Below are 13,521 nucleotides of genomic sequence, written 5' to 3'. Positions count from 1 at the left end.
CTCCCTGCTTCTTTTTTCCATTCATTAATTTCAGCCCCTGCTATTATCTATGATATCCTTGGTTCTTGCAAAGCAATTTGATTAGGTGTTTGGCTTAAATTTTATTTAAACTACCTTGATGTGTTTTCTCTGTATTATAATTTTATATTCATGATTGTCAAATATATAAATAACAATTTGTGAGCTGGATGAATGTATTTCATCAATTTTTCTTTGTTTTTAGGTACCAGACCATCAGTCAATAAAGTTAAGTAATCTTGGTGAGAACAAACACTATGAAGTTGCAAAGAAATGCGTTGAAGATTTGGCACTCTACTTAAAACCACTAAGTGGAGGTAAAGGTAAGTTCATAAAAAGTGTTTTTACTGGTGAGTAGGACTTGGTAATACATTTACTTTGAAAAACTTGATATTGATCCCCTATTAAAAATTCTTGAGTTTTGGAAAATGAGTTTGCTTAGAGAGATCTTGGAAAACTTTTTGATTGAGAACATTTATTATACTATTTCTGAAAATAACCAATGTTGTTATTAATTTAAGAATTCATTACACATATAACATGTTAAGCTTTATGCAATATGTGTATTTATTGATTAAACTAATAGTGCTATAGTAGAACATTCGTTTTGATAAGTCCTGTTAAGACAGTTTCATATGTTCATGTATTCATTCAATCATTCATTACATTTTATTGAGCGCTTACAGTGGTTATGGTCCCTGCCTTCACGGAGTCCAGACCTATTGAGGGAGATAGGCATATAAGTGCAGTTAATGTTTTTGAGGTGCTGTGACAGAAGTGAAATTCTGTTTTGTTTATCACTGCATACCCAGTGGCTAGAACAAAGTCCCTAAGCCATGCCTAGTATCTTTATAGAACAACAGGAGAGTGGGCCTGAAGCCATGTGAGTGAGGGGGAGAGCAGTGTGAGGTAGATGAAAAGAATCAGTGAGGCCAGGTGATGTTTAGACTTACAGGCCGTTTTAAAGACTTGAGCTTTCACTCTGAGTGAAACTGGGGAGTCACTCCAGGGTTTTGAGCAGAGGAGTGAGACAATCTGACTGATATTAAAAGGATCACTCCAGCTGCTCTATTGAGAATTCATTGTAGAAGGGCAAGGGTAGAAGCAGGGTATCACTGAATCATCAGATGGAATAAGGTTATAGCAGTGGAGGCAGTGAGACCTGGATAGTCTGGATATATTTTGAAGGTAGATCCAAGAGCAGTTCTTAAATTATTGAATATAGGGTATGAGAGAAAGAGCAGAGTCAAGTATGACTCTTGGGTTTGGTGCCTGAGCACAAGAAAAGAGAGGTTGTCATCAGTTTAGTTAAGGAATACTGTAGATCGAGCAGGTTGATGGAGGACGATCAGGAGTTCAATTTTGGTCATGTTAGTTTGAGATATCAAATCGTTTCTAGAATGCTACTGACTAACCAATGGATATAAGTTAAGGAATGAGGTGTAGGAGCTGTAACTTTGGGAGTCACTGATGTATAGATGGTACTTAAGGCAGTAAGATGGGATGAGATCACCTAACTAATGAGTGTAGATAGAGAATAAAACAAAAACTGGGTTCTAATCCCTTTACCATTAAGAAGACAGGAAGAAAAGATGAAATCAGCAAATAAGACTAGATAAAAAGAAGAAAGGGAGGAAGAAAATGAAGAGAATGGGGTGTTCTGGAAAAAGAAGTGTTTATAGAAATAATGAGTGATCATCTTTGTTGATTTAGCAAAGTAGAGGACATTGTCTTGACAAGATCAGTTTTGGTCAAATGATAGGGGCAAAAACTTGATTGGAATGGGTTTCAAAGATTATGAGGAAAGGGATTGGAGATAGTGAATACAGATGACTCTGGAGTATTTGCTACAGAAGGGAGGAAAGATGTGGGGCAGAGCTGGTAGCGGAAGAGGGATGAATACAATGATTTCTTTATTTTTAAGATGGATGAAATAACAGCTTGCTTGTTCTTATTGTATGCTAATGGAAATGATCAAATAGAAAGGGAAAAATTGATGATAAAGGAGAGAGACAAGAATTGCTATAGTAAGATCCTTGGGTAGGAAAAAGGTAATAGGATCTTGCAGTTAAGCAGTGTTCTTAATGTCTTATATACAGTAAACAAAATAAGAGCTGTTAGTAATCATTACTTTTAGATTAATTAAGCTTTTCATACATTCAGCTTTAAATTTAACTTCAGTAGTTTTAATAAAGGTGGAAAATAGACTAAATAAACCCAAAGTACTCTATTTTGAGGGATACGTACAACCCAGAGAACAGGATACCTAAATAAAATTTAAAGTAACTAAACATTAGGCTCTTATTTCCTGTAGAATACTAATAAACAGAGACAGAATACCCACTGTTAAAAAACGAAAGTACCTTACAGGGGACTCGTTAAGAATTGTGGCTTAATAGTTAAACACGTAATCAAAATTGACTTGTCTTTTTTAATTGAAAAAAACTTTTGTTTTCTTTGTTTCCTTTTTCATGAAGGTGTAGCTAGTTTGAACCAGAGTGCGCTGAGCCGTCCAATGCAAAGGAAACTGGTGACACTTGTAAACTGTCAACTAGTAGAGGAAGAAGGTCGAGTAAGAGCCATGCGAGCAGCCCGTTCCCTTGGAGAAAGAACTGTAACAGAACTAATATTACAGCACCAGAACCCTCAGCAATTGTCTGCCAACTTATGGGCTGCTGTCAGGGCGCGAGGATGCCAGTTTCTAGGGCCAGGTAAGATAGATCACTGTCTTGCCTTATGGGTTGTAAGGACGAGAGGATGCCAATTTCTAGAGGAAGATGAGAATCCCCAGACTCAACCCATCTTTACTTATACATACAAATTTTGACATAATTAAAGACAAACCAGTTTATCATAATCTACATGATAGATATTACTATAGTGTTTTAGAATAAATTTCTCATGTAAACCCTCAATGACCTTCAAGAGAGGTGCCACACATTCAATTTTACAAATTAAAAAATGGAGTTAGAGAGAGGCCTAAGACTACATAGGTGGTAAGTAAAGGAAACAATCTTTTTTTCTTAATGAAAAAAAAACTTAATTTTTTTGAAAAGCTGGAAAACATAGACATTATTTAAAAATAAACAAATAGAAGAATCCCCAGGGGTGATTTCTTTATGGTTACTACCATCTACATTCTGTTTAAACAATCTTTACCTATACCAAGGTTATGACGTACTCTCCCATGTTATCTTCTGGAAACTTTATTGTTTTACCTTTCTGATTTAGAATTACAGTCCAAGTAGAATTTCTTTTTGTGAAGGAAACTCATACGTGGAAAAAAATAAAATTGGATAAATTCCTTATACTCCATAGCTACATAAATACCAAATAGATCAGAAATACTTACGATTAAAAAATAAAATATACAAATAATAAAAAACAGAAGAGTGAATTCCTTTATAACTTAGGAGTAGGAAACACTTTTCTCTTTGACTCCAAGTCCAGAAACAATATGGGAAAAGATTGATATTTGAATATGTAATTTTTTAAAAATTGCATCACAAAAAAATTATAAGCAAAATTTAAAAAATGACAGACTTGAGGAAATACTTATGTTATATCACATACAAAGCACTAATATAACTGATACATAAGGTACTTCTGAAAACTCAAGAAAAATACCAAACACCCAATTGAAAAATTGACAAAAGATGCAAACAGACAGTCATGGGAAAAAGTAATGTAAATGGCCCTCAAATATATAAAAAGATACTCAGTCTTTCTCATATTAAGAGAAATATGCATTAAAATTATACTGAAATACTATTTTTAATCTATCAGATTGGCAGAATGCAAAAGTTTGACAATATATTCTGTTGTCAGGGCTGTGGGAAAACAAGTATTTTCTTCCAATAATGGTGGGAATGCAAAGTGGTACAAGCTTTAGAGGAATTTGGCAATATCTAGCAAAATCATCTGTATATTTACCTTTTGGCTCCAATAGTCCCATTTTTAGGAAGCTATCCCAAAGATACAGCAAAAAATACAGGATGCATAAAGTATAAAGCACTATTGTAACAGCAAACATTTGAAGCCACCTGAATGTCTATGAATAGGAGGCTGGTTTAATTATCTCATATATCTTTCTAATGGAGTACTATGCACCTTTTGAAAGAAATGAAGAAGATGTATGTATTCTAGGGCTGATCTCTAGATGCATTAAGTTAAAAATAAAAGCAAGGTACAGCATAGTGTGCTTATTGTAGTATTTTATCTAAGAAAAGAAAGATACAACCATTATCATCTTACTTGTTTATATTTTCCAACAGAAACAATGGTAGGAAAAATTTTAAAATAATAGACTTCTGTAGAGGAGGGAGGAACCAAATGCTGAATATACCTTGTTTTGTACTTTGGAGCCATGCACACATTTTATGTAATCATAGAACCATTTTTAGTAAAAATAAATTTTAAAATTATAAACAAAATGAGTAAAACAAATCCATACCTAAAAAATAAAAAAAGCTAAAACATACATCAAGTTGGTAGCATGTTCATCAGGAATGAATTCTTTCAGATGACTTCAGAACACAGTGTTTTGATTTTATATTCCTAGTGGGATATATAATAAATACCATTAATTGTATTTACTCATCATCATACTGTTCATAATTCTATTGGTGTTCTTTTGAAACTGTTAATAGAGACACACAAGAAGATAAAGCAACAAATTAAATGTTAATGCTGTCAGTATGCAAGATTTTCAGCATTTTAAAAAAACAAATACAAGTATGAAATCAAAGAATTTTTGTAAAAATTATGTAGTCAGTCTTAAATTTGAATTGGCAATATTAGTACAGACTCCTTTATTTTTCTTTTTCTGAAAAATGCCTGTTCCCTAGGTCTGTCCCCTGAAAAGGTTTAGAAGCGGTAAATAGCCCTGAGGAGCCATAGCACAAAGATTGTGACCTTTAATAAATACCATTTACCACTAGAAAGAATCAGGGCTCTTCAGATAAATGCCTGATTTCAATTCTGGGGTAGAAAAGCACAAGAAGACCCTGGGAAGTCTTATGCTAGAAAGTGAAAAAGCTGTAAAAAAAATCCCCACTGGAATCTTGTCAAAAGGACATAGAATTAAATTTGAAGGGGCTCCCACTGGACATAAATGGGAAAGTTTGAACATCATAATGAATAATGACTATAATGGATTGAAACAAAATACATTAAAAATCCATAATTTTGTAATCACAGTGCAGAAAAATTAATTGGTTATCTTCTGCAGTTGCTCGGGCACCAACACATTCTAAAAATTAGAAAAGGTATAGGGAAAAAAAATCATGCATTTTTTTCTGCCTTTCCTTGAAACTGTTTTCAGGGACACTTCCTTCGGATGTGTAAGGTAGAGTCCTCTTTTAGCTAATAAATTTAGAAAATGTTAAAATTAGAAAAATCACAAATTTGTAATATCAAATGAATTAATGGGACTAAGCAAGAATTATTAGTGGCTGTTAAAATCATTAGATGAGAGGTTGCTGGAAAATTTTATAATAGATGCATGAGGTCTGAACCCACTGATCAGTCTTATTACTAAAAGTGAGACAACTAAGCCTCATGTATTTCCTGATGGTGATACATGGAATGAGAAGTATGCTTGGGGAACAAAACAAAACAAAAACATTCTGAATCTAACAATAGGATCAAACAATAAGGTAACGTTTAAATAAAAAAAAATTTATTACAATAAAAGACACATTGCCATTAATCCTCCTCAAAACACTCCCTCTCACTTTGAACACACTTACCCCTTGTTCTTGCCACTTTCTGAAGCAGTTCTGGAAGTCCTCTTTCGTGAGTGTCTTTAGTTGTGCTGTTGTGGCTGCTTTGATGTCCTTAATCATTTTGACTTTGGCAAAGCGCTGCCTTGTTCTACAACTCAACAACAGAAAGACAGATAACCCAATCAAAAAATGGGCCAAAGGCTTGTATAGACATTTCTTCAAAGAAGATACACAGATGGCTAAAAAACACATGAAAAGATGCTCAGTCATTAGTCATTAAAGAAATACAAATCAAAGTCACAATGAAATACCACTTTTGCACCCACTAGGTTCACCATAATTGAAAATATGGAAAATAAACTGTTGGTGAGGGTGTGGAGAACTTGGGAATGTGAAATGGTGCAGTCCCTGTGGAAAACAATTTGGCATTTCCTCAAAGTTAAAACAATTACCATATGACCCAGCAGCTCCACTCCTAGGTATATACCCCAAACAGTTGAAAACAGATATTCAAACTAATATTTGTACACAAATGTTTATAGCAGCATTATTCACAGTACTCAAAAGGTGGAAACAATCCAGATGTTCATCAACTTATGGAAAAATAAAATATGGTATATCCATAAACAGTATTATTCAGCTGTAAAAAGGAATGAAAACCGATGCATGCTACAGTCTGGATGAACTTTGAAAATATTATGTTAAATGAAAGAAGCCAGACAAAAGGTTACATAGTCTATGATTTCATTTATATGAAGCGTCCACAAAGGTAAATCCATAGAACCACCCGTTAGGCTCTAGTGGGTTGCCAGAGACTGAGGAAAGAGAGTATGGGGGACAAGTGACTGCTTAATGGCTGTAGGATTCCTTTGAGGTGATGAAAATTTCTTAGAAGTAGATAGAGTTATTAATGGTTGTACAACATTGTGAATTTTATACTTACGAAATGATTCATTTCATGTTACATGAATTTTATCTTAATTTTAAAAAAGTCCTCAGTTCTAGTTACATTTTGAGACTAACTTGTTAACCTTGGTCTAGTCACTTAATTTTTCTGGGCCTCCGTGCCTCACTTGTTAAAAAAGGGGGTTGATTTTTAATCTGGATTCTAGATGATCTCTGAGCTCTAAAGTTCCATTGTTTCAATTAAGAACCAATATATTTTTAACTTTTAATTTTGAAATAATTTCAAATTTACCGAATAGTTGCAAGAATAATGCAGAGAACTCCTGTATGTATACTCTTTATACACATAATAATTTGCTATATTAGTTATATTACTCGCTCTTTTTTGAGCCATTGGAGAGTAGAGTGCCTATTTCATGCCCCTTTACCCATTAATACTTAAGTATGTTTCATAAAAACAAAGATAGTGTCTTAGATAGCAACAATTCATTCATCAAATTCAGAAAATTTAACAATACTATTAGGTTGGTACAAAAGTAACTGCGGTTTAAAAGGTTAAAAATAATTGCAAAAACCACAATTACTTTTGCACAAACCTAATATAATCTATAGTTTATATTTCAGTTTTGTAAATTATTCCAAAAATGTCTTTTATGACATTCATTTTCTTCTATTTATTTTTTTTCCATTTATTTCCTTGGGAGAAAAATATATGCCATAAATGACATTTTTGTTGTGGTCCAAGATCACTTATTGTATTTATTTGTCATGTCTCTTTAAAAAGTATTCTTTAATCTGGAACCATTCCTCAGCCTTTCTTTGTCTTTGTCTAATGTTGGTAATACAGGCCAGTTGTTTTATAGACTGTTCCTTAATTTGGTTTGTCTGATGTTTCCTCATGATTAGATTCAGATTATACTATACATCCCTGGCTGGAGAACAACATAAATAAATACCTTCATTAGTTACTGCATCCAGAGGCTATTATCATTTTCAAATTATATACAAAATAGTTCTGACAGGCAAAGTAACAGTTTCATGCATTAACAGAATTACCATTTATCATAACATAAGTCTACTATGTGTCCTTTACATGTTACATAATTGTCGGATGCTTTGTGTGTTTTATAAATGAGTACTTTTTTCACTTTAACATTATCATTATCTAGTTGATTATAAAGTATCTACAGAAGATATATTTAAGTTCTGTTGACTTGTGTTCTGATTGGTTGTTTAGTAGGAAGTACCGTGTTTCCCCAAAAATAAGACCGGGTCTTACATTAATTTTTCTTCAAAAGACGCATTAGGGCTTATGTTCAGGGGATGTCATGCTGAAAAATCGTGCTAGAGCTTATTTTCCGGTTAGGTCTTATTTTCGGGGAAACACGGTATGTTTCCTTTTGTTTGATTACAGTAGTCCCCCCCTTATCTGTGGTTTTTCTTTTTGTAGTTTCAGTTACCTATAGTCTAAAAATATTAAATGAAAAATTCCAGAAATAAATAATTCATAAATTTTAAATTGCACACCATTCTGAGTAGCACGATGAAATCTTGCACCATTATGAATCATTCCTTTGTCCCACATATCCACACTGTATAGGTTCTGCCCATTAGTCACGTAGTAGTCATCTTGATTTTTAGATGGACGGTTGAAGTGTTGCACTGTGTTCAAGTAACCCTTATAGTAGACTAACGCTGAGTCACAGTGCCGGTGTCGTTCACCTCACCTCATCTCATGTAGGCATTGGATCATCTCATATCCTCACAAGAAGGGTGAGTACAGTACAATAAGATACTTTGAGAGACCACATTCACGTAACTTTTAATACAATATATTGTTATAATTGTTCTATTATATTTTTAGTTATTGTTAATTTTACTGTGCCTAATTTATAAATTAAACTATCATAGGTATGTACGTACAGCAGGTCCTCAAATAACGTTTTGTTCAACGTCATTTGGTTATAACTTTATTGAGACGCCAACTTTGTTGAGAACCTAACTGTTGTTTATACCAATTAGCCCATGGTAAAATTGGTTTCATTATACATTGTTTCGCTTCAAGTTGCAGAACCGATTGATGGGGTTACATGAGAACTCAACTGGGTAGGAAAAAAACCATATACAGGGTTCAGTACTATCTAGTTTCTGGGGGTCTTGGAATGTATTCCTCACAGATAAGGGCTGACTAATATACTTTTTAAGTAAATTGTATTTGTGTATGTGTGATGTCCTCTTTTTGTGTAATTAAATACAGACTGGATAACGAACTGCTGTAAACTAATACCCAAAGAAGTCTGTGACAGACATGATCTTCAGGGTTTTCTTTATCGTGAACTCATGTTCCTTACTTTTAGCTATGCAAGAAGAGGCCTTGAAGCTGGTGTTGCTGGCATTAGAAGATGGTTCTGCTCTCTCAAGGAAAGTTCTGGTACTTTTTGTTGTGCAAAGACTAGAACCAAGATTTCCTCAGGCATCAAAAACAAGTATTGGTCATGTTGTGCAACTACTGTATCGAGCTTCTTGTTTTAAGGTATGTAGTAAGCAACCGTATAAACATTACATGCCTGTCGGGGACACAGAGGCTTTCTAGATGGGGTGTTACCCAATCTAGAGGCCCCACAAATGTAGAATGCTTACAAGAGTTGAAGGGAAACTTTTTTCCCTTCAGGACTGATTGCATCTGTGACATTACCTATTGGGAATAAGAACACATATGAAGGTGTCAATAACACAAAACACAGCATAAGGAAATCATTTGGTAAATTTGAGTCTTGGGATAATAAAAGTGGACTAAAGAAGCCCAGTTTATTTTTATTTACCATCTTAAAAGGGAGTCAGGAACTATACTGAAAACTTCATAAGAGTAGGTACATGTTTTAATTTCCCCATTATTCTTATCCCATTCTCTGTGTGATTAGATTAAAGCTTTTAATCTGAAGATTGATTACCGTATATATTGTCTTAGGGACACCAAGAGACTAAGAGGTTGAGGCGATTGTCCGACCACTCTGCATTTAGGTGGTGTTTTATTTTTTGTTTTGTTTTGTGCTGGAGAGGGCAGGGAAGAACCCCAAAATACTTATAAATGTAGTTTCACCATCTAATAGGCTTTGGATGGTGACAGGTACTGAAAGAAGTGGAAAATAGGCTGAATCCTTGAAGTTTCTGCATGTTATAAGAGTACAGGTTGCTGGCTGGGTCTTGAGAAAGGCTCAAGGACTTGAAAGTAGAAAAGACCCATTGACTTCTATGAAAGTTGGACGTCTAAGTTTGAAACCAAAGCTGGGTTATTTTGCTGATTTTGTAGCCCCAAGAGTGAAAACAGTACAGACAGAAAAAGGTGGTTTTTTTTTTTGGCAGACTGCTTAGTTTGAGGTAACAGGTAATTTGTTATGGAAATATGTACAGATGAGTTCACTTAGCTCCACTAATGAGGCTTGGCCACTACATATCTGCCTGATAGTTATAGGGCTTGATTTTGTGTCCTCAGGGCAACAATTGAAACGAATCTCTGGTTCCTCAAATATGTTTTTGGTTAAGCAGCCAAGTTACAGAACTCATTTGTCATCCTGAAGTGACTGGCTAGGTTCGCACATTGTGTATTACTGATTAAATGCTTTTTTTCCTCATAGGTATCATACTGATTTGTGGTTTATGATTGTCATACCTCTGTAACTACTCTTCATATCTGACATTTGAGTAGCATTTATTTTGATTTTATGCCCTCATTTCATCCTCACTGCCCTGTAGTTTAAAGTGTTAAAGCAGTGTTCAGATAAGTAAAAGAATACCGTGCTGACTTAATTGCCAAAAGACCTGTCTCTCAGGTGGCATTTACTGTAGTAAACTCAGTGTTGTCAAAGTTTTTTCGTTGACTTTATAGGCTTAGAGACCTGAATTTTGTTGGTGCATGCAGTAGAGTCTGTCCTCAGGAACAGCAGCACCCTACCCAAGGTCACATGCACATTACCAGTTTTCTTAATTTGTAATGAGGAGTGTAACTCTTATATGACTTGAATTCTTGTGTTGTAGATATTTTTCTATAAAAGAGTATCAAACCTTTGCTTGCTTAGCATGGAATCAGAACAAGGGAAGTTAATGATTCTGATGTTCAGTGCAGTGGTTCTCAACTGACCGTCACATGATAATCACCTGTGGAGTTTAAAAGGGCAGTCCTGTCTCCCATCTCCAGATATTCTTATTTGGTGTGTCTCCTGTAGGACTTGAGAGCATTCATATGTACTTTAAATTGTGTGGTCTTCAAAGCCAAGGGTTCTGACCTGCTGTTACAGTTTTCAAAACTTCATGGGTGATTTTGATGCATGTTAATAGAATTTTAATAGGACCAGGCTGTCTTGGCCACCTATGTCCACCTGTTCTACTCAGACGGATAGATGCTTTGCTGCCCAGGAGGCACTCTGTACCACATACATGGTGGTTGGATGAGTGCTACCATCCTGTGGTTCTTTGGGTTTCTTTTTCTACTGTGTAGGTTAATAATTCCTCCTTTTGTTTCCTCAGTGTTTCTTTAAGTAGGTTATGGTAGAATATAGATTTTTGTGACTTGTAAGTTATGCTCTGCTCTTTCTTAAATTGTACCTAAGGTCATGTTGATTAGAATTTTAGGTGTCCCAAACTTTTCTATAATGTATTTATATATTCCCAAAGAGAATTTTGAACTGATACTATTAAGTTAACTCTCAGATTTCCCCATCTTCATGTCCTTGGGAGCATATTGCTATTGTCTCGTGCCAACAGCAGCAATAGAGACAACCAGTGAGATGGTCTGAGATATTTTCATTGTGCCAATGAGGAAATCATGATTTTAAAATAGTTTGAATGATTTGTCCCATCTAAGTTTCAGAGCCTGGACTAGTCCTAGGTATTCTGAATCCCAGCTAAGTTTCAGATTTCACTCTGGCCATTATCAATCAAGTCTTAGTGATTTAGGAGTATGTATCATCTATTGTGGAAATTATTTAGCCATGTACCTACGTGTTTAAATAATTAGATAATTTCACTGGGGCATGAGAAACTGTAACTTTTGAATTTATTGCATCACTTAAGTGCAGCATAGATTAAAGGTGATTTGATACCCTAATGACCATTTTTGTGGGGGTACAACATTTCTTAGTTATCATGTGGTGGTGTTAATATATGCCTACCCATTGGCTATGCTGCTCATGACACCCTCGGTGGCTTCCCATTCGTTCAGGATAACATCCAAATTTCCAATCATAGTATACAAGGCCCCCTATGTTTCTTTTCCGGCCTACATGTTAGCCTTTAATTCTGTGTGGTCTGCTCTTTCATGTTTTTACTTTACCACTTGCTGCTCTTTTTAGAATTCTGTTCTTCACCCTTTGCCTAGGGAACTCCTGTTTATTCTTCAAGACTCAGTTCACGTAGCCTTCAACTGGGGAATGCCTTATACCTGTTCTCTCCCCCACCAGTCAGATTTAATTCCCTTTACTTTATATTGCATCGAGTACTTACATTTTACAAGTCTCTTCCCTACCAGCTGCTGAGCTCATTGGAGGAAGGCAGGACTATGTAGTGGGTTATATAAGTTCTGCTTTTTTCCAAAAAGAATTTTTGGTAAGGACATTGTCTTCTTTATACCTTCTTTGTGTGGTATCTGATATGTAGTAGGTGTCCCACACGCCACCCCCCCCAAAAAAAAAAAAAAAAAAAAAGAATTGGTTTGGGGAGGAGGGAGAGCAGGCCAATTCTGATGAGTTTTTCTTTCCTCCTTTCTATTTTTTCAGGTTACCAAAAGGGATGAAGACTCTTCTCTGATGCAGCTAAAGGAGGAATTTCGGAGTTATGAGGCATTACGCAGAGAACATGATGCCCAAATTGTTCATATTGCTATGGAAGCAGGACTCCGTATTTCACCTGAGCAGTGGTCCTCACTTCTATATGGTGACTTGGCACATAAGTCACACATGCAGTCTATTATTGATAAGGTTTGTGAAATTAGAGATGCTGATTTATATCATTGCTTTTACAGTGCAGAGTACTAGAATCTGCTGAAGGAACTAAAGAGACAAGCAGTTGGAGATTCCTGTTTTTAAATATTCAAATCTTATAAATTATCTTAATCTTTTTTTCTTGTATTATTTTTTTAACTTTCAAAATAAACTAAGGGAGACAACAGAGACGCAAATACAGGATATTAGCATAAAAGTAGCCTGGCTTACCAAGTCTATCGTTTATCTACATTTTGACTCCAGAAAGCTAATAAAGCTTATAAATAAGTTTTCTGAGTGTCTAATGATGAATTTCATAGGGCAGATTCTGAGGTGAAAATTTAATTCATCATTGATTCTCCTATTATGAAATCTGAAGACACTTGAAAACCTGTTTAATATGTTGACTAAATGAAAGCATTTGAATATAGATGTGTCATAAGAACCAGAGTAAAAATCATTCTGTCTTCTGTTTGTTAGCTGCAGTCTCCAGAATCATTTGCAAAGAGTGTCCAGGAATTGACAATTGTTTTGCAACGAACAGGAGACCCAGCTAACTTAAATAGACTGAGGCCTCATTTAGAGCTTCTTGCAAACATAGACCCCAATCCAGGTATGTGGGAAAATACCCAGTTGCTTATACTTTTTCTACTTTGTGGTAAATAACACAAGAATTTCTTCTAATAGATTCTCTCTTCCATCCATCCTGTCCCCTTGTTGGCTGATTTTAGATGCTGTTTCACCAACTTGGGAGCAGCTAGAAAATGCAATGGTAGCTGTTAAAACAGTGGTTCATGGCCTTGTGGACTTCATACAAAATTACAGTAGAAAAGGCCATGAGACACCTCAGGTAAGCACATTTACTGTACTTTTGCTGTTATCTCTAACAGAGGTTT

At 35.1% G+C, this 13,521-nt stretch overlaps 1 protein-coding gene and 1 non-coding gene across 5 annotated transcripts in view; both read left to right on the top strand.

Annotated features, from left to right (window-relative positions):
- RC3H2 (ring finger and CCCH-type domains 2) overlaps positions 1-13,521 on the top strand; it is a 42,069-nt gene that overhangs the window by 8,665 nt on the left and 19,883 nt on the right. For all 4 annotated transcript variants that reach the window (XM_019728500.2, XM_019728502.2, XM_019728503.2 and 1 more), the window contains exons 3-8: positions 224-341; positions 2,496-2,729; positions 9,008-9,183; positions 12,422-12,622; positions 13,106-13,238; positions 13,357-13,475. In XM_019728500.2, coding sequence (XP_019584059.2) covers positions 224-341; positions 2,496-2,729; positions 9,008-9,183; positions 12,422-12,622; positions 13,106-13,238; positions 13,357-13,475 — 981 coding nt within the window. The remainder of the gene's footprint in view (positions 1-223; positions 342-2,495; positions 2,730-9,007; positions 9,184-12,421; positions 12,623-13,105; positions 13,239-13,356; positions 13,476-13,521) is intronic.
- Positions 12,908-13,018, top strand: LOC141571432 (small nucleolar RNA SNORD90). Its single transcript, XR_012496175.1, has one exon. It is a non-coding gene; the product is annotated as a small nucleolar RNA SNORD90 (small nucleolar RNA).

Source organism: Rhinolophus sinicus, linkage group LG04 (assembly GCF_036562045.2).
Source record: "Rhinolophus sinicus isolate RSC01 linkage group LG04, ASM3656204v1, whole genome shotgun sequence".
Classification (NCBI taxonomy): domain Eukaryota; kingdom Metazoa; phylum Chordata; class Mammalia; order Chiroptera; family Rhinolophidae; genus Rhinolophus; species Rhinolophus sinicus.
This window is presented reverse-complemented; position numbering and strand designations above follow the sequence as displayed.